The sequence below is a fragment of the Etheostoma cragini genome, chromosome 19 (assembly GCF_013103735.1).
Source record: "Etheostoma cragini isolate CJK2018 chromosome 19, CSU_Ecrag_1.0, whole genome shotgun sequence".
NCBI classification, from domain to species: domain Eukaryota; kingdom Metazoa; phylum Chordata; class Actinopteri; order Perciformes; family Percidae; genus Etheostoma; species Etheostoma cragini.
The window spans coordinates 9,802,934-9,824,772 of NC_048425.1; the positions used below are offsets into that span (position 1 = coordinate 9,802,934).

The 21,839-nt window shown below is 40.5% G+C and overlaps 1 protein-coding gene across 6 annotated transcripts in view; it reads right to left on the reverse strand.

Moving 5' to 3' along the window:
* The window catches only part of nrxn2b (neurexin 2b), a 589,914-nt gene that overhangs the window by 328,046 nt on the left and 240,029 nt on the right, over window positions 1–21,839 (reverse strand). For 5 of the 6 annotated variants that reach the window (XM_034856686.1, XM_034856684.1, XM_034856687.1 and 2 more), the window contains 2 exons: window positions 21,368–21,571; window positions 18,122–18,148 (listed from right to left, as the gene is read on the reverse strand). In XM_034856686.1, the coding sequence (XP_034712577.1) occupies window positions 18,122–18,148; window positions 21,368–21,571 (231 nt within the window). The remainder of the gene's footprint in view (window positions 1–18,121; window positions 18,149–21,367; window positions 21,572–21,839) is intronic. The other variant, XM_034856685.1, reaches the window with a different exon arrangement.

Below are 21,839 nucleotides of genomic sequence, written 5' to 3' on the forward strand. Positions count from 1 at the left end.
ACACACACACACACACACACACACACACACACACACACACACACACACACACACAGACACACACACACACACACACCTGATCTGTCCTAGGTACTGTATTTTTTTTAAAACCTTCCCAACTGCATGTCCTCTTAATCTATCTGATTTGCTATTGATTTTTGATTTGATAACAGTACATAACAGGGTTTTGCGTCTTAAGTTAAGTAAAAACAACTGAAAGCTCTACTCCCACAAAACCTATATTGCTAAATTCCTAACCCCAACTCAGCACTAGGGATGCACCACTTTTTTAAAACCAAGTACAATTTATCACATTTGGGTACATTCCGATACTGGGTACCAATATGAGTACTTAATAATCCCTCTGGAGTCCAAGGTTTTTTTCGGACACATTGATGATTTTGGCCTTCTCTGAGGATGTTGTCAATTAGAACAAAGCAGTATTTTCAAAGTACCATGCCTTATTTTTATTCAAAGCTCAGTGCCTGGGCCTGGTTTCCCTAGGCTAGTGTCAATAAAATAAATCATTTCATTCCTGACATCAAAATACTGAGTGAAGTTTAGAAAAAATGAAGAACGCAACACACCCAATGATATCATTCGCGTGTATATTAAGTACTTATGTGAATTTACTAATCCAGCAGAGAGGATGGTTTGTTTGCACCAGCAGCTAAGTTCACAAGATTTGTCCAAATTTAAAGACTTGTTGCAAACTATAACATTTTAAAACAGTTAGACTATAAACCGTGAAAAACAATATATCGGTATTTATAGAGTAGCACAGTGGTTGTTAAAAACAGTGCACTGTAGAAACCGTATGCAGACAGAGCAGAATAAACTATTGCTTTCTTCATGTTTATGCTTGTTAAGTTGATGAGAGACATTGGGCTAACACCACTACTCCAAATGTCAGTGGTGAAGTTTACGGGCAACAGGCTGCTGAAGTGCTTTTTCACAAAGCAGCTTTGAAACATGGTTTCTGTGATGTGGTGACAGCTGGGAATCTCTCTGCTCCAGTACACTGAGCACTGAGAAGACTGTTATTAACAACAATGCCCGGTAGTCAAGTGCAATTGTGCAATTGGGCAAGAGCCCAGCTATTTTTTATTTACAGCCAAAGATTTCCAAACGGCTGGCACCGCTCCTCTTTGGTCGCCTATACCTGCTTGACGGAGAAGTAATTGTCACATTATTATGAGGTGGTATAGGTGTGGTAGTATGAGAGTAATTTATTGATTGCATAACGAATACATGCACACGGCATCGGAGAGATACCCAATCCTACAATCGGTATTAGTGCATCCATACCCAGCTCCATAGCTTATCTGACCTTAACTCTTAACCTATGCTTTCATTTGATAATGAACATTGTGTGCCTCAAACTTACCCTAATTACACAGAATATTGTACAGAATGCAAATTTAGTTGACTACAAAAACCAATATATTCGTGTCCTATCAGAGAACACAATAGTATGTAGTTGAACATTTGGTACCAAATTAGTTTGGCATCTTAACCATGCACACTTGCAATCCCACTCTCAGAACCCACACAGACGTTATCAAACACAACCTTAATCCTACAGAATTCCACCTACAATAAATACACCTCTATGTCATGATGTAACATGAAATAAATAGGTGAGGAAACTATGACTTTCAGTTGGCGATGGATCGCCTGACCCATGTACTGTGTACAACTGCGTACTTGGACAAGGTTATATTTTATCAGCCATCCACAGTTTGCATTTTGTTTTAAATTTGACTTATTTGCCATGACCCCAAAAAACTGTTTAAGAATAAAACACTAGCTGATAATACTTTTATTAAGGCTTTAAGCAGCCTTCAACTGCAAGTGAACCATTCTGAAGCTAGTAAGGTGGACAGGTTATACACTTTCCATAAGCACATTTTCTCACAGAGTCTCTACTGAAAGTAAAAAAATAAAAAGCACACCCTCACACTCCATCACACTCTTGTTTATGCTCTGGACCGTTTTGAGGGCAGTAGTTCAGGAGAATTTTGGACACCATGTCTACCCAAACCCCAGGTCCAATGCCCTTTTCCTCATGCCTGCCTCCAATGAGTTGTCCCCTGTGCCAGCTCGGCCTGGAGCAGATGGGCTGGTTCAGCATGGCATCACACCAGCCGACACAGTAGCATGTCAAACAGGCGGTCACAGGCCTGGGCATGGCAAGCACAGCCACACTGTACTGCCATATGGGAATAGTTTGTGTGCTGAGAGATCATACAGTGCCGCATGCATGGCGTGCTTTGACCACAAATCACAAAACAAAGACACAAATGGCAGGGTATATATGTGGAAGTCTGAAAGTACACACACACACAAACCAATGACTATTTAACAAGTCAAGTCCAGTCTTCAAACTTTCTGCAAGCACCATCGCACAAACTCACATGTACACACACATTCTCTCTCCCTCACACACACACACACACACACACACACAATCCTCTCTTCCAATTGATGACAGTCCTAGCTGCAGAAAAGCACCATGCACTCACACACTTCCCTTCAGACACACTCACAATCTACTCCCTTAGACAGCAGTAAAGGACACACAAAATCATTTACTACTACTCACTCGCCCTGGCACTTGCTCTCTCACACACACACACACACACACACACACACACACACACACACACACACACACACACACACACACACACACACACACACACACACACACACTGCAGACAGCAATGATGGCCTGTGTTTGGGAGGTTAATTGGTGTTTGTTCCTCACAACCTTCACACTTGATTACCCCAGCCGACTGGTGTCTGGACGGCAGGGCCACAACTCTGGGACACCAAAGCCAGTTCTGCCACCACTCCCATATGCTAACCACGTTCTTTAGAAATGTTAATGCGAGATTGAGGACGCCGTGTGCAAAACAGTTAGCGTTGTATCCTTTGTGAAATATATGGTGTCGTTGTATTATTTATCAGATTTTCAATTCAAACTGCGTCAAAGGATATTACATACCATATGTATACCAAAATATAAAATAAGGAAAAAAAAGGTTGGATAAATCCACAAGGTATAAACACTTTATAAAAGTATCACATTGAAGCTGAAAATGAAAATATTATGTTAAGGTCACTGTCACTATTCATTCCAATCACTTCCCTTCTCAGTTATTATAGGAATATTAATAACTACAAATGTGCTGAAATAATGTTTTTCTGTAATTGTGCAATACTTACTAATAGTCTTTCCCACCGGGAAAAATTCCATCCTCTAACACACCAAAGCAACAGACAAGAAGAATCATTTTAGACCCTTCTTTTTACATTCTGCATGGATGCAGGCGAGATAATAGACTCTCTGCTATTAAAGCTGTGGGTTACTGATGGTGAGCTAAATTACATTTTTCATGCAGTATAATCTCCTGCCTGCTTTACGGCACACAAATATGATAACATCTGACAAATTTCACATTTAATTATAATATCTTATGCAGAAGGTAATATCATTTGTTAAACAAGCGTGATAACTAACACATTCTCACTCCCAACCAGAGATGGGCAAAAGTACTCACTTCCCATACTTTAGTAGAAGTACAGATACTTGTTTAGACAAATACTCTGGTAAAAGTGGAAATACTGATTTAACTCCTTTACTCAAGTAAAAGTAACAAAGTACAGGCTTGGAAATTTAAAAAATCACACATATGATTATGATGATTGTGACAGAGACTGGGACTCCAGGTTAATAAGATTCTGACATAGGAGCAACGTATGAATTCAGTTGGGATTCTGTGAGAATTCACAGATCCAGTTTCTCTTTTTTAATCTTTCCATTAACATTTAAATGAATCTACATGTATGTGTGTGTGCGCTCAAATATGACTTTTGGAAAGAAAATAAAAGATAAAATATGACTTACTAAACAGACAATTAAGAAGAGTTAGCAGCTTATTTACCAGGAGTCATTCTTGATGCCTACCATCTCAAACATCTCTCTCAAATAAGGCCGAGGATGATTGTAGCTGCTTGTCTGCCGAATCTCTGTGATCTCCGTCTTCGTCACTTTTAATCATGTCACCGTCCATACTACTATGTGCTAATGTTAGTGCCATCAAGCAGCACTGATTTGCTGTGAATTGATGCAGAATGCCACCAAATCTGTCATGTCAGCTTAGTGGTGCGTCAAATGTATTCTATAGTATGTTCCCATCCAATTAGATTGAATATGGTATTGATAACGCAAACAACGTGCACAGCAACGTGCAAAGCAACCTGCAACCTAGCTAACAGGTAAAGAAAACCAAAACAAAATCTTACTTTAAATTTTCAAGAACTGTAGACCCCTTAACACGACAGGCTTAAATGAACTGACTACATACGTGAGTTAACAACTTACAGTTTTCAAGGACTCACACACACAATCCCAACTGATTATCCTCCGGACAGTTAGTCTCTTTTTCTTTTCGGTCAATTTTTTCTCTGTGCGCCCACTTGCAGTGTGACACACTTGTCCGCGCTATTCCCCGACATGACAACCTAAAGTACAAAACTAAAGTAACGAGCCAATTTTGTAACATGTAAGTACCGATTAGGAAGTGCCGATATTTATGTTAAAATGTAAGTAGTATTAGTAAAAAGTTGCCACAAAAAAAATAGTAAAGTAAAAATATCTGAAAAATCTACTAGAATACAGAAACAAAGTATTTGTACTTCGTTACTTCCCATATCTACTCCCAACTTGTCACATGTGGACACCTGGTCAGGACCCCTTAGAGGCAAGTGTCAACACATTGGTAACCCCTTCAGCGTGCAGCATAGTCCAACAGACTTCAACACGTGGTTATCTTGAACCTAACTTGAACTTAGCGTGAAATCAAACTAAACTACATAGATTTTTGTCTGTATGCTCAACTAAACACCTCTTGTTTTGACCGATGCCTGATGGGTCTTAATCGTGAACTAAAATTTTACCGATTTGAATTAACATTGAGTATAGTGAAAAAGCTCCTTTGTGTCTCTATATGGTTGGCATGTGGACAAACTCGTTGATGAGTATAGCTCCACTTTTTCAGTCTGTCACCACTGATGGTGATGATAATGCTGCTCTGTGTAAACAACCGTTTGTGCTGCAGCTAATTCAAACAGTTTGAGTACTTTTGGATTTCCGGATGATAAACAACATCCATTAATGAATAGGCATAGCAGATCGATCAGTACATTAATCAGTTGTAGAAAACTGCAAAACCTCCTCTGGATAATGTTTCTGTAAAATGACCTGCGTTTCTGGGTTTCAAAGGTATATGCAAATAACAATTTTGATCACTGTACTTGTTTGACACAAGCCTTTTTGATTTAATGGAGCGTTGTTGACCTATGTAAACTACAGTTTTCTTGTGGAAACACTACTGCTATTCATGTGCTTCATTTCATCACAGTGTTTTTTGGTCTCTATTTGTGACAATCTGTTTTGACAAAGATTGTTCTAAAGGCTGAAGAAGGTGTCAGCTGATAAGGTGTTCTTATAAGACACATCTTAGTGGAGCCTCGTTGTATATTTTAAAGTTTCAATCTGTTCCCACAGAATATTACAGTCTTTCAGCAGGCTTGACAATTCCAGGTGTACTTGCTTAGACAAAATGAAGGACATTGCATTGCTTATTGTTACATGAAATTTGAATCACAATGGAATGTCTTTATGTGGTTGTGATTTATGTGCTTACTCGGTTAAGTCTTGGCTCAAAACATTTGTGAAATTAAAAAGAAAAGTATCCATTAGTAAAAGTCATGGTGTGCACAGACTGTCAGAGAGACTGTGCAAGCCCCAACATATTTCTCATTTGGGGAATCAATAATCTTAATAAACAATTTCTCATGCATATAAATTTGATATTGACTTTGCCTAAATAAATCTACTGAAATAATTCTTTGTTTGCAAAAGTAGAAATACGTTAGAAATACACTTAAAAGGCAAGTAAGTAAAGTAAATAAGGGTATACTGTATTTAAAATGATATAAATGCACATAAAATTATATATTATTGAATGGCCTTTTGGATCATGCAAAATGTGTCAATTTTCAACTAATGACGATGTAATGCAATATCCAATACATTTTTTTGTTTTATTATTCAGACATTAGTCACTCATTTTAAATATTACACAATTTATAGAGGAAGGATGTCCTAAAGCATTTGCTTAAATCCACGGTTACAAAATACTTCTCCCCACAATCCACAAACCTGATCCTATACTGTATATGTGGCTAAAATTGTATTTAAAGAAGTAGGACTTTGCAATGTTACTTTATTTAGAAACCCGGGGGCCATGTTATCCATCTTGACCAGTAACTGTGTTAACTGCCATTTTGACTTTCAGATTCGGAAGTGTCTTGTTAAAAACTGAGTTGAGCAACGGCTGAATTTAAAAGCATCTATTGACAAAACCATATTAAACAGTATGTGTGTGTGTTTTGTGTTATGTGTTATCAACTAGTGTTTTGTGTGCTTATTGCCTAAGTCACCCATGGCAATTATTTGTAGCAGCTTCATTTACAAAATGGTTATTACACAAACACACAAACACAACCAATGTGGGACAATGGATGTAGAAATTACTTTCTACTGTGGAATGTGGTTCATGAGAAGGGTAAGGGTTATTCGATAGAGTGACCCATATGGACTAGTTATTTTTATGTAAAAGCAAAGGCAGAAAGCAGCCATAGTTACATAAGGCTGCATAAGTTCAGAGACAGGATTTAGTTCGCTTTTCAGAGTAATCAGGATAAGACCTCTTGACGATAATGCCATTTGGCTCCTATCTTAAGATATCATATCTTCTATCTCAGAAGGAGCATAGGCATATCGCTGCAGATCTAACAGAAAGCTGTGTGTTTGTGTGTGTGTGTGTGTGCGGGTGTGTCTGCATGTGTGTCATCTAAATGGCAGTCATGTGCAAACAGCAATGAGGCTGTGGTGGAAGTGAAAGATATGAGCAGATAACGCTGATAGAAATGCAAGGACAAATTTCCATCAAGACCCTCCTCCATCAGTCGCTCTTTTCCTTCTTTGCACTCCTCATTTCGTTCATGCTCTTGACCATCTTTCCTGTTCTTTCTTTCCTGTTCGCTTAATGTCCACCATTGAAATATACCTTTCTCAACCTTTAAACTAGATATAATCTAGTTCTTTCCTGCTGTAAAGTAACTCTCCTTCTTCCACTGTATGTGTTGTACCTCTGAGAACAGATGTATTTCATGAAGGAGGGTAGAGGGATGTATGTGTGTGGGTGCATGGGAAGGACTGGGGAGTGGCACGTGGGGGCTGTCATGCTGACACAGCAGCACACAAGCCTCCTTGTGGCCACATCCAAAACATTTCCCAAATGGGGGACAACCAAAACGGGGACAAAAAAAGACGGGAGGTGATCGAGTTTGTATAAGAGTACAACATTGTGTATGTGTGTGTGTGTGTTATGATGTTGAGGGAGGGGTTGATGACAGGAAAAATAAGGAGGCAGGGGAGCGGCGAACAGATTATAACCTCCAGCAACGATTATCTACGCCTGCCGCTCTGACCCCCCCCATGCCAATTACAGAGATAAGGTAGCCTGTGCTTGTGTGTGTGCATTCACACATGTCTACTTTCCCTTTTCTGAAGCAAAATGTGCGGGTGGTGATCGCCCACACGCACAGATTTGTATTCACGGCTTGCTATCAGGGGCCACACACTTTCCCACTGTTCTCGCCCCTGTGCAAGAGCGCTGGCGCTTTAGCATCCATGACAAGATGGATTCTAGAATTACAGATGACCACCGCAGGAAGACATATTTGAGTCGGTAAGATGTTGAGGACAGCAGATTGATTCCCTGAAGCCGGAAATTAATCACACATTTTACCTGTCCTCTTCAGGATTTTAGATCTCCCTTCAATTCCTTTCTTCCCTTTCGTACTGCCATCTGCATCCTCCCTCATCCCAGTTTGTTACGTCTTTTTGTTTCATTCCCCCTCACCCTCCTGACATCTCTCTCCTTCACTCTTTAGAAAAAGCTCCCGAGGGGGATGCTGATTTATGATTTGAACTGCATTTTTCTAGGAGGGTATGGTCCAATGGGATAGCCATCAGTCCTGCAAGGCAGTATGGGAACCGACAGCTCCAGGCTGCTGCCCGTTCTCTCATTAGAGTCTCTGTAATGAGTCCACATCTAACCTGTCGCCTGTGCCACGTAGCGCTGAACGGAGGCAGAATGATTATGGACTGAGGCGATGCTGGCGAGGCAGAAACGTTCAGATTCAACACAAAAGGTCCTGTCCTCCATGCAGTTTTTGAGACATGATCAATTTCGACAACATTGAAAGATTTCTGTGAAAAATAGATGTAAAGGGGGCTTTTACCCTATGAGAACATGGCAAATCTGTTTTTCTATTGATTGAGTACAAGGATTGTTTGCACTTTTGCCCTCAAGCATTAATGCAGAACACAAAACTTTGTACTTTTGTTTAAATAGTCATTTCAAGCTCCACCTTGCCTTTATGGAGATCATTTGTTAATTTACTACAAAAGAAACCTTTTTTAAAGTGCTAGGTTTCTGTGCAAAAGCAGACTGTTGTCCTTCTTGTACTACGAAAAAATGTTTAGCCCTTCATGAAAGGCTTAGAATCTGCAGCACTAAGACATCTAAGATCTAGAATACGTTCTTAAATCACATTTGCCAATTTCTAGACTAGACTTAGTCTGACTGTGAAGTTTTAGTAGAACTTTAAGACTAATCAGACAAACCCTCTTTTTTCCGCATTCTGTACAGTTATCATCACATCACAGTAGGCTAAAGGTCACAAGACGTGCACAAGAGATAATGGAGTGTAAATCTCAAAAGGAAGAACTAGAATACAAAGGAGAACAGCAGCTATGTCATTTGGAAAACTCTTCACCACATTTAACTGTGGCCTGGAGAAGATCACTCAGGCGTGTTTACTGGATTTAACTCTACTAGTTACCATAATAGTCCAGCTACTGGTTCAAATCCTTTCCTATCATTGGTGCTCTAATAAAAGGCAACACAATCTTGCCTAAAGCATTAAAAGCTTTATTAAAGAGCCTTGTAATAACATCATTGAAACTGAACAAAGAAACCACCAAATAATCAAACTGTTGAGAAAGTAAATCCCAATGAGGGAATTTCTCAAGACTGAAAACTAACTTTTATGCAAATGATGTGTTACTGGTAAAGATGGGTTCAATAGGGGATTTACAAGATCTGGATACAATATTACACTATGAACACACCACAGGCGTAAGTGTCACGTAGCGTAGATACGTGCCTGACTGTGGGCCTGGCCATTCATACCAGACGAGTATTTTTGCGTGCCAGTCATGAAGCCTTCACCTTTCGACTCTCTCTCTGTCTGTGTGTTTGGAAGTCATCCAACAACAGTTTGGGGTGTTAGGCAGAGCCCTATTCATTCTTATGAGAGTTGCTCAGTGGCAAATGTAGCCACCATAGAGCCAAAAATGACCCGGATGATCAGCACTGCTTCAGTACTGTGCGGCCCACAGAGCAGGCCCTCCAGAGACCTCCGCCGGCAGAGCCAGTTACTTCCGGTTTAGCGTGCCGTTAACTTGAACAGGGATTAAATGATTTGATCAGTGAGCTCTTCTAGACTTTCCAAATGTTAATCCGATAGAATGGATCAAATTCGGATGAAAACCTTCTGACGTGAGGTCCCAGTAGTGTTGAAATTCCCACTGCCTGGTCACTATGTCCAATTAGCTTCAAAGCCCGGCACACTTCCTGAGGGCCTGGTTGAATCCCTAAAAGAGAGAGGCTGCAATCTACGTGAAGTTCCAGAAGTCAATGAGCAAGACAAGCCTGCCACCCCCCTGCCCAACATGCTCTAATAGTTGTTCAGTGGACCCCTTTGGTCCGGCTCCCAGTACATGACCAGGTCGCAGCTGAAAAGACAGAAAATACATCTTTCTTTTCTACCTTTTCCAACTAAAATAATGAAAAATGGGACCAGAGTACAAGTAGACAGTGGAACATTGGCGTGGAAAATTCTTATTAGACAACAAGGGCAGGAAGGCAATCTCCTCACCTGGTTAGGTCTAGTGAGTAGATTGCCTTAGGGGACTCAAGTTCACTGAGAGCGGAGTCAGGAGGTTGAGAGTGAATAGAAAATAAATACATTTAAATTAACACAAGGCCCAGTGCCATCCTTGTTAGACCTTCGTCATTTGCTCAATGTATTGTATAATTACTTATAACCCCTGGCTCTCCTGGTTTCTTTCTTTTCTTTCTCTCATTCTCTTTCCACACATCTGTCAGCGGCTGTCAGTGTCCCATTGCCTTGTTTTTGCAATTATGCGCAACGGGTGAGATGTTTGGGTTGATCGTCTCTCTTCTGAGTGACATTTAATAACAAAACATCTAGACATGCATTTTACAACTAATACTACGTGTACTAATAATATTACTATCAATAATAACAGTTAGGAAAATTACACAATGAAAATGACAATAAGAATACTGGCCTGGGCCATGTAACAGATACTGGCCTCAGTTGATAGACATCTCTACAAGCACATTACCACTATGCATAGTGAGAGAGCTAGCAGTCACATTAAATCGCAATGTAAACATTAGCAGTGTACATATTCAATTTATCACACATGGATGTGCCCACACAAACACACTCAGCCATGCACATTCCATTCCAGCAATAGTTAGGAAAATGTTCTGATTACATATTCCTTTGAAGTGCATACAAGCTTCAAAGCACTTCTTTATGAGGTCATTTCTGTTTAACATTTTAAGAGGCATTTGGTTCATTCCCATTAAAACATGCAAAGAGCAAAACATGATAAAATGTTTGGAAATTAAATGAAGTTGCATCAATAGTTATGTGTATGTTTTTTCCTGTGTTTTAAAGATGACTGCAAGGAAGGATGCTCATATCCAATGTTTTTTACATACTGCATGTTTTCTCACTGGTGCTTAACAGTGTACTAGTATCACACAGACAACTGTCCATTATTTAAAATTGGAAAATGTGCAATTAATTTCTTGTCCATCGCTGAACTAGATGATTGCTTTTAACATTCTATTCTAAACCATTCTAAATCTATTTATATCAAGTGACATGTCCATCTCTGAGGGTGCACAGAGCTAAGGCACTACGTTAATAACATACTACTCTTATAGGCTGATTGCATCACATTTGGCCCGGGGTTTTTAAGAATAAAATGGACATTAAATAAAAAATGGCCATCCTCCATTAGAGCATTAAATTGCCTTTAAATCTCAAATCTCAATCCAAGCATCTCCAAAATACATTGAATACTGTCTAACTCTGATACATGCTCAAACTTCACAAACTGTAGGATGGTGTGCGTGCAGAGGGCAACTTCTAGTATCTACTGCATATCCACCTTTGACATATATTTGTCTGAGATAGGATGTGATGAGTCATGATTTAAATGAGCAATGAAACTCATTCAAATTCAATATTTGTGATTCACTGAGAACGTAAGCAAGCCATCTGCTCGGAGACAAGCGAGAAAACTCAAGGGTGGAAGAAACTTCAATAAAATTTATACTGAACAAACCTCCCATTCAAATACAAAATGGCTATATGCAGTATCTGAAACACACATACTGTATCTGCAGTAAAAATAGTTACAGGGCTACATAAACTGTGCTACATATTTCAGTAGTCGTGACTGTGCAAAACCCATGGGGGAGGAGTGTGACACCTAACAACCTGGGTGGAAGCAGTTAAGACTGAGGAGGGTGACAGATTCAGGGACAGAAAGGTGCCATACATTTATTTATATACCGCTACCCTACCCACAATGTGTCAAATGATGCATGCATCTGTGAATGCATGTGTGCGTGCATCTGTTAGTGGGCGTTCACATTTATGTGGCAGAATTGGATATAAATGTACTCATCTCCTGCTACAATTAGTAATTAGTGTCCTACTCTTGCTGGCCAAAATAAATAGCTAAAAATGTGGACCTAAATTCACTTATCTGGAAAACTACTCAATTATAGGATAAGACAGAGCTCAATGGGAAAATATATTGAGGTATTTAGTTACTACTAAATGTAAATCAATAGGATTTTGCGCATGCTTCCAAATGCATTGGTTTTGCATATAGAATCCTTCCGGTTTCTGGGACCCGCTATATCCCAGGACCTAAAGTGGGAGCCCAACACTGGGAGCCCAACACTGACACCATCATCAAGAAGGCCCAGCAGAGGCTGTACTACCTGCGCCAGCTCAGGAAGCTCAACCTGCCTAAGGAGCTGCTGATCCACTTCTACACAGCCATCATCCAGTCTGTCCTCTGCACGTCCATCACTGTCTGGTTAGGATCTGCCACCAAAAAGGACAGGAGCAAACTACAATGGACAGTTAGGACTGCGGAAAAGATTAGCGGTGGCAACCTGCCCTCTATTCATGACTTACACACTTCCAGTGTCAGGAAACGAGCTGTAAACATCACTGCAGACCCATCTCACCCCGGACACAACCTGTTCCAGCTTCTCTCCTCTGGTAGGCGCTACAGAGCACTGTACGCCAAAACCAACAGACTCAGGAACAGTTTCTTTCCACAAGCCATCACTCTGATGAACTGCTGACTTCTTACTCACAACGCCAGGTTCAATTCCTGTGCAATAACCCAGCAGCACTGTCTCTAATCAGTCTGTTTACTGGTTCCACTTATTATTTATTCATCATTCTCATTCTCTATTTCAGAGCTGTTCATCCTTTTCAACTGTTCAAATTGTAATATAATAACATAATACTACTTATTCCAGCAACCTTTGCACTATGCTCCATAATTAAAATCATAACTATCATAGTTATAATTTACACCTGCATACTTTGCATTCTTCATTGCACTATTGCTTCAACCTGTCTATATTGTTTCTGTTTATAGTGTGTATGTATTGTTTGTTTTGTATAAGTAAGCACATTGTGAGCAATATGATCCAAAGTAAAATTCCTCGTATGTGTCGTCATGCCTGGCAAATAAAGCTGATTCTAATTCTGATTTCTATCCAGTATGTAAAGTACTCTGTGCCATTAAAAGCATTTCCTGGAAACAAAATGTCTAGCACTCACAAAGGGATGCACTCAACTCTAGGTGGTAGGAAGTGTTTGTCCAGAACGGACACATAAAGAACTGGGTAGTCAAATTAGTAAAAGCCACCGCCGTTGGTCAACAGACCCTCCAGAACTTAAACTAAATAGTAAATTGAAATCTAATGGAAAAAAAAAACATCCCAGTATATACCTTGTTTCAGTGATAAAGAAGTGTACTCCAGGACCCTGTGACTTCCCTGTTGGTTGCGGTTACCAGTGTTAAAGAAACAACAGGGCAGACAGGAGGTGTTCATGGTTGAACGTTTCACATTCTGTTTCATCTATGTGTGGTCTGTAGGGCTACCTGGACTTTGCTAGATATTTCAGTACAAGCCTTGACTGTTAATACCGCCAAACCCAACAGCGATGTAACGGTATACTGATATACCTTAGTGTTTATTAAATGTGGAATGTCTGATGACAGATGCTGTCTCCACATTTAAGAGTAAGCTTGAAACTCTCCTCGTTGATAACGCTTTTAGTGGACTAGCCCTTAGTTATGCTGCTATAAAGGCTTAATCTGTTGGGGTACTTCTACTACTACTATGACACACTGAGCTTCTCTCTCCATCGGTATACATTCATGGGTAAAAAGGCTTTTGCTTACTCTGCTCCTTTTACATGGAATTTGCTGCAGAAGAACTTGAAATTTAGTAAATTGGTTCCTTTGTGTATTTTTAAGCTGAAAATGAGAAGCTCTGAGTTGGACTCCCTCACATGTCAATGTTTTGATTGACATTTTATTGTAAGTGCATATTTGGTTTTCATGCGTGTGTCTTTGTACGTATGTAATGATGTGATGTAATTTTAATGCCTATCTTGGCCAGGTCTCCCTTGCAAAAGAGATTTTTAATCTCAATGGGTATTACCTGGTTAAATAAAGGATAAATAAAAATAAAAATGTCCAATCAATGCATGTTGCTATTTGACATGTTTTATTATATCCACTGCTATTATTATTATTATTAGTTAAATTTATATTAAAATCAGTGCTATTCTTTGCCAATATTATTCTATTACACCTACTGCTATAATTATTATTAGTATTAATTTTATTAGAGTTGCTAATATTATTGTGTTTGCTTTGCATTTCTTTCTCTATTCTCTCAGAAACGACAAGTTATTGTTGCACTGAATTGTGTGAAAAGTGTTAAACTATGTAAATAACGTTTTTTATAAAAAAGCAAAACTGTCTCATTCTGTCTTTCTCTCTTTTTCTGTCTCCAACCTGCAACCGTTTTTCCTCACCCCCGTCACGCCAAGTGCTTGCTTTTGGGGAATGTTGGGTCCCTATAATTGTATTGTAGACTAAGCCTGCCCATTTGAAAAGTGTCCTGAGATAACATTTATGATTTGACACAACACATAAAATAGAATAGTAAAATGTCATCTGGATGCCATCCCCCGTGTCTGTCAATTGCTCTGGGATTTTGTTGCTCACAAAAGTCAGTAGGTTTGATTTAATTACATAAGTGAATAAATGTCAAAGCAAACAAGCTTAACAGTCACACAAAAGCTGACTAATCACTAACATTAATGGCAGTTTATATCCACTTACTCATACAAATCTAGTTAAAGAAATTAATTAAATTGAAGCCCTTTAACATTTGCTACTGTCCCCTAGTTTTGTCGAAGGCCTAGCACCATATTTTCAATGCATTGTTGTCCAATAATATCCTGTGCAGCCTTTGACATTCACATCCATACTGGGTTAGTTGGAACCTCCCAATTTCCATCCATTACCAAGTCCTGTGCACTTTTAATAAGACAGGGATGTGGAGTTTGCCCTCTGGTCAGCACATAGAAGATGCTCTGCTAACTGGTTTTGATTTGATTTCTTTGCTTACATATGCTTACATAAACTGTAATCAGTATCTTTGTACTGTATCTTTACTATACAGACCTACACAACGTGTGGTCTGGAGTGAGTGAGAACATGCAGGTGGAAAGACCAAAGGGTATGACATTAGCAGACGGAGTGCTAGCACCCCGCATGCTGGCCATATGTCATGCCAAATCTCATCTTATCTAGGGGTAAGAAAAGGTGCTGCTGGCTGCTGAAAGGCCACCTTCCAAACAGACATCATCAGCCTGACACCCGGACCTGAAGGCTACAGCTCTGCTCACGCCGCATTAAGGTGGGAGAGCAGGGTCACAATAGAGTGCAATAAAAACACAAGGCTGATCCGTTACTTCCTAAACCCTACGAAGCACTACAAATAAAAAAAGATCAATGGAAATACTGGTTAGTCTGTTACTGATAAATTGTGTCAATAGGATTTTGATTTGTCCTCTATTGTAGAGATCAGGGATGTACAATATTCAATATTTGCATTCCACCACTCACTGTCCTTTTCAGTCTATGTGCAATCAGAATATCTATTTACCTTTATTTAGTGCACACATTGTCGCTTACCCTGCAAGAAAGCCTATCTGTATGGAACAGCAAGCAGAGACTTCGGTACCCTGATTTTCTACTCAAGCTCAAGTCTTTAGTTACTGTCGGTCTCTAGAGAAGGAATCGACCGCGAGATGTCATGGCATTGAATAAATTGTTGTCTGTAGTTCTACCCTGGTTTGCTCCCTCTCTCTCCCACTCTCTTTATACACTCACACAAACTCATTTTTTTTTGGGATCCTTTATATAGTGTGGTGTGTGACTGAGTGGCCATGAAGCAGGGCACTGCTGCACAAGGGTGCTCAGTCAACCAAATAATCCAAAGGTTAAATAAAAGCTTCCTTCCAAAACCGCTGAAACCCACTGTTCCAAGTCTGTGGTAGATTATTGCTTAAGCAGTGAACACCGCATCAATATTTAAACACAGCAGCTGAATTACCGTGAATTATTCCATTACGTGGTGTATGTGAACAACTATAAGACTTACTGACAATCTCTGACTGCAAGGTTTGTCACATCACAACACACAAATGTGTCTTGACCTCAGCCAACATAGAAGGTCGTCTACAATGAAGTGGAATTTAAGTCACTTCCAGAGAAATAACTAAGAGCTCTGTGGTGAGATAAAATGAAGCTCCATCTCCTCCTTACTGCAGTGAGATCACACAATATCCCCTGTGCTTGTACGACATCTAGTGGCAAACCTGGGGTATAGACATCTTGTAAGCATTATTTGACTGTGTGTCATGCCAGTGGCTCCACACATAATAAGTAGTGTAATTCGTCATAGACGGAGATCACTTCCATGCCTGGCAGAGGCTTTTGAAGTTTTGGATTACACTGCATAAAGTCTGACATAAACAGCGTTCAAGTGCATTTTAAGTGCAGAGACGTGACACACATACAGCAGAAGCTTAGAACACAAGCGTGGTTCGCACACTAAGACATATACGTATGATTCTACAGAAACATCTTCCACTGACAACATTGATTCCACCGTCAACCAACCATCACCACTACACAATAAGGCTAACATCACCAGTTTCTGACTTAATGTCAAGTCCTCAGCCTTCTGACTGCAAACTGATGGGCCAATGACTCAATGAACATGTGGCAACATTATTTAAACACACTCTTTTTCAAGGTAGAAAAGCAAACAAAAAGGAAACTAAATTACTTTGTGATTCTACTTCCTCAGTCTTTACTTCTAAGGGCATGGTCTTGATCTTCTTAAATCCTCCTTTGTAAGGTGTGTGCATGTAAATGGTCCCCATGTGTTTCTTAACATAATGTTCAGAACAAACTCAGGTTTATCAACAATGAGGCCCAAAATTGTCACAGAGCAAATTGTTTTGGTGCTTGAAATAAATGTCCCAAAGTCGTAGGTTCACAAAATGGACAATGGACGCACAAGTCCACCAAATTAGACATCTTGTTATAACTAGGCGTATGACGAGTTCCACAAGCTATCTTCCCTGTCTTCTACTTCATCATGTAAGCGATGTATGATCTTGCAATAACAAGAACGTGGAAGCAGAGATTTAGTTGATTCCAGCAATATGTAATCCAAATTTCTGTGCTGTATTATCACTGAAATATTAAGAGAGACGTTGGAAAAACATTTCCATGGACGCATCATGTGTTAACTGACCTTGGACGGTTAATCAAAGTCAGACCCACATCTTCCTACCCTCACAAAAACATGGAAATTAAATAGCGCGCACACACACACACACACACACACACACACACACACACACACACACACACACAAACATTGTGGCAAACATCAGGTTTTCTCCATTTGTGTCACTGTGACTGGCAGCACTTACCTGTGGGCTAGTTGTTCAATTGTCAGTGGCCAAGATAGAAATAACTGTTTGCTATCATTCTGTCAGCATGGGGCAGGAAAACATTAGCTTGCTCCGAAAACAAGCACGCACCAGGTGGTGTCGTCTCTCAGTGGATAAGCAATTAGCTTTCTGGGGGCCAAAACTAGAGTTTGTCCCACATAGAAACAAGCAACACCTGTGTGTGCAGCCGAGTGGAGCCGAGACTCAGCGCCACATAATAGAAAATAGGAACATCCAACAGGGGTGTGTCAAGTTGCCCTTTTCTGAATGCGTATTTTGAAGAAGCTGGACAGGAAAATAAATAGAATGGGTGATAGGCAGGGTAGAGGAAATTAAATTATTTTTGTGTGGTTGGCAAGCGAGGAGAATTGCAGGATGAAAAATCATGATAATTAATCAAGTGAAACATTAATTAAATGTGTGACAGAAAAAAAGGGAAATCAAAGAGATGGAACTCATGCAAAGAAGAAAAATGCGACTAAGATGTATGTATTGGAAAAAGAGGTGGGGAGAGACATTAAAATGAGGCGGTAAGAAAAACACGAATGATGAAGAAAATTATGTGTAATGGGAAAAAGAATTTCAACAAATTCAAAGGTAAGAACGCATGGGCGTTGAGTGAGGTGTCACTCATCATAAGGTCAGCAGGAATCAGAAAAGGGCCACTGCACACAATCAAGATGAAATAGACAGATACATTTTAGTCAGAAAAATGGATAGAACCACTTACTGAGGCTACAGTCTATCCTGATACAATCTGGCGGGAGAAAGAGCGAAATGGTGAGATCAAATAAAAAGAGAAAGAGAAAGAAAGAGACAGAAAGAGGATAAAAGAGAAAAAAAGACATTTACATCCTTCAAGGTACATTCTGCAGACACCCAAGCATTGCTCTGGGGCCACCATCCGGGGACAGGCTCTGAGTCAGGATCACCCTTTTCCTCCATCAATCCCATCATCCATCCCTCCTTCTACCCGATACCCCCAAAGCACAGCAGAAGGCAAGACTTATACCACGGGGTCTATGCAGTAAGATAAAATGAGTCTGTATCAACATAGTGATGACTCTTGAAAATAAACTACGCAAAGTGCTCCATTGTTGGTGTAATAAACACTTTACATGTGATTACAGAGACAGCATCAAAATGCAAATTGTGCACTTGAAATTTGAAGGTTCTATCTAGGTGGATTGCAGTTCTAAAAATACTGAGCGTCAGAGATTTAACGTACCATCTGGCAAAGCGCTATGCTTTTTGCATCTTTTTCAATGTTTTATGTCAAAAGTCTGTTGGTTTATATTTTTCTAAAGTATACTAACACTACATAAAGCATGCAATATTCCAAACATCCTACATGTAAGGTTAAATTAATTAAACAAGTAAGAAAGAGCCTACAATTCCAACTGCACAAAGTGTTATGGCCATAATTATATGGCCTAAATAACTTCAGGTGGTTGCTTTCTCGACTGGGGTTGCAAACAAACATTGTGAAGCCATTATGCTCACACTGTGTGCAAATGCCCTTCTTCCTGCATCTGCTGTGCGCTCACTAGAGCAGATGCAATGTCGTACACCTTTACCTTTGGCCGGTTTTGCCAGCAGTTTGAGATGCACTTGCCTTCTGCAGCACTTAGGGCGTGAGAAACCCAACAGTGTAAATGACAAGAAAGGGTGATCTGCACATCCCAACCACCACATGCCTAGTGCACACAAACCGCAAGAAATATGACCCTACTCCGCACTGTTGGCTGCAAGTGGTGCGACAAAAACACAGTAATAACTGTTATCATTTTACAAGCTGTGTTGCCAGAATGATGGCATGTTGGTTAAAACGCTTTGCCCTCAAACCAGAAGACTTGGTTGAAACAGAGTGTCAGTAACCTCCCCCCGCCCCCCACAGTCAGTAAACAGAGACTTCCTTTACAGGGATCATTAAAGTGTCAATTTATTATTTCCTAACAAATCTCCCAACTTGAAATAAATCCATTGTTGTTCATCCCCATCTTGTGGCTGTAAACTGCGTGTGCATGTGGCAGCATGGTTGGGTTGTGGTCCTCGAGCTGTCAACCGCTACAGAAAAGTGGACACAAACAGCCAGGGACCGGGGTCACCCTGTAAAGAGGTGGGGGTAATACAAATACAATTCCATTACATTTATTTGAGGGCCACATGTGTTAGTGAAAGTTGTCCCAGCAGGATGTGAAAGGCTTTTCTAAAAATCATAATCAATAAATAGAATGCCTGATGGTGTTAATCGAGCGTCTGTTGTTATCTGACAATGTCACTAATACATATCATTAGGGCTAAATCTGTCCAATTATAACCTTTGCTGGTAATTAATTAGCAGTGTTGCAATTATCTTAGCAAGGATTAAAGCCTTAACAGATATAGAGAATTCCTTGCTGATGCGTTAAGTTGTTAATTAATTCACTTGCAAAAGAGCTAAGAAAATTCTGAGCATAGCTATAGTGCCTGTGAACTGTTTGACTTTTGAGGTGTCATTTAAGCTCCTTTGAAAACAGGGTCTCATTCCTCTGCGGGATATGGGTATACAAATTAATGGGAGGAGTTTGCTGTCATGGATTAGCCACGAGTGTGTGCTTGGGAGACTGCTAGCAGGTCAAGCTGTGGCCCTGCGGACAGAGTAACAAATGTTTGTGCAACTCCGGAAAACTACAGCGGTGAGCCGGTCTCTCTGACTGTTTGATCCAAGGGCCGCAGACATACAGGTCATTGAAAGGATGAAAAGTTCCATCTTCTGAGTCTTGGCCAGGTGGGGTGTTTATGAGTGACAGGAAATGAGAGAGGGAGAAGAAGAAAGAGAAGTGAGAGAAAGGGAATTAGAGAAAGACTGAGTGACAACCTCCACCCCCCTCCCTGTCTCAATGGTGGCTTAAACTCCTATATTCCGGGGTGCAACTATGTCACGCTCCTCCCGGTTCACCGCTGAGAGTCCGTTCCTTTAAAAGGTGCAGGACAGACTGAAGGTTTCCCTAAGCTGGAAGGTCATAACCATCTTCCCCACAGTACTGCGTTTTATTGCAATTACATTTTTTTTCTAAGTCAAAAAGTCTGCATTCCTGCAGCCAGTGATTAGGGGGAATCCTTTTGCTTTTCTCTAAAACCATCCATCTTACAAACCCTACTCTACACTTCACTGACCTTCTACCCAATAAGATTGCCTTTCAGACCTCTTTACACCCCCTTCTTCTTTGAAATCATCTGTAATTACTCAGGATGTGGATTCTTATCTCCTCTTAGCACCGTTGCCGGGAAGAAGTGGAGCCGACCAGCCTCTCAGCTAACAATAGAGCAGAACCACGAGGAGGAGCGGCACAGGAGCAAGGCCACCTTGAAGCATCTAGAGACAGGTTAGTGGGGTAAGGGCCAGGGATACTGATAGAGATGGAGCATTTAGACAGAAGGAGGCGATATGAGGCTTCACAGTGCGTAAATGCAAAGGGGATGAAGGTGGGACCATGGGTCAAATAATATGGAACAGAAATGACTGCAGGGTGGCTCCCCACACCGGGCAAAATGGGGGGATACCTTTATAATTCTTACTTTTAGTCTTATTTTCTTGCAACAAACACTTCAACAGTTTGTGGAGGAGAGGTTTCTGTATTTGTACCTCAGTTTTCTCAAATAGACATCTTTTAAACCTTACATTTTTCTCATTAAAACCAATGGACAGTGATGGGCAAAAACTAGCTCTTTAGCTTACTGTACTGTCAACTGTTCCTATTAAATTAAATGAATTGTGCTCATTCGCACAAAGCAAATCTGAAATAACTGAGGGACACATTTAGAAGCTTGTCCCCACCAACTAAAAAAATTAAAGGTGGGAAACTCAAAATGTCAAAACGTCCTTATAAGTATCAACAGGATTCAATGCTAAAATACAGACTGAAGATGAGGAGACAAGGGATGGTAAGGGAAAGGTAAGCAGGGACAGCAACGCTGGGTCACGGTGGCCTACCGAGGTTCACGGTGAGCTTGACGCGTCCTCCGTCCAGCTCCAGTCGCAGGGTGTCCGCCGACTCCTTGGAGGTGGTGGCCATGAGCAAGCCATATGCCCGCTGGGACATGAAGCGCAGCGCCACGTCCTCGGCTTCCGTGTGCATGGTGACCGGCATGATGATCTTCAGGTACATGCTACCGTCGTAACTCAGCACCGTCGCCTCTGGATAGGGGTGAGGCAAAGGACAGAAAAGGGACAGTGACCAGTGGGTGACACATTGCTCAGGAGAGGTCAAGACTCACATAGAGCCGGGACATAGGCATTGAGGCTGATTGGATAGGACAATCCAGTATTGACAGCAAAGTTCAAGAATCTGTCAAATTTAATGTCAGTCTACACGGAATGGAAACCCATTTAGCTATCTTTTGAAAAATCTTCCTACTGAAATCCCAGTTACACCAAACACTAGACATCTGGTTTAAAAAAAAAA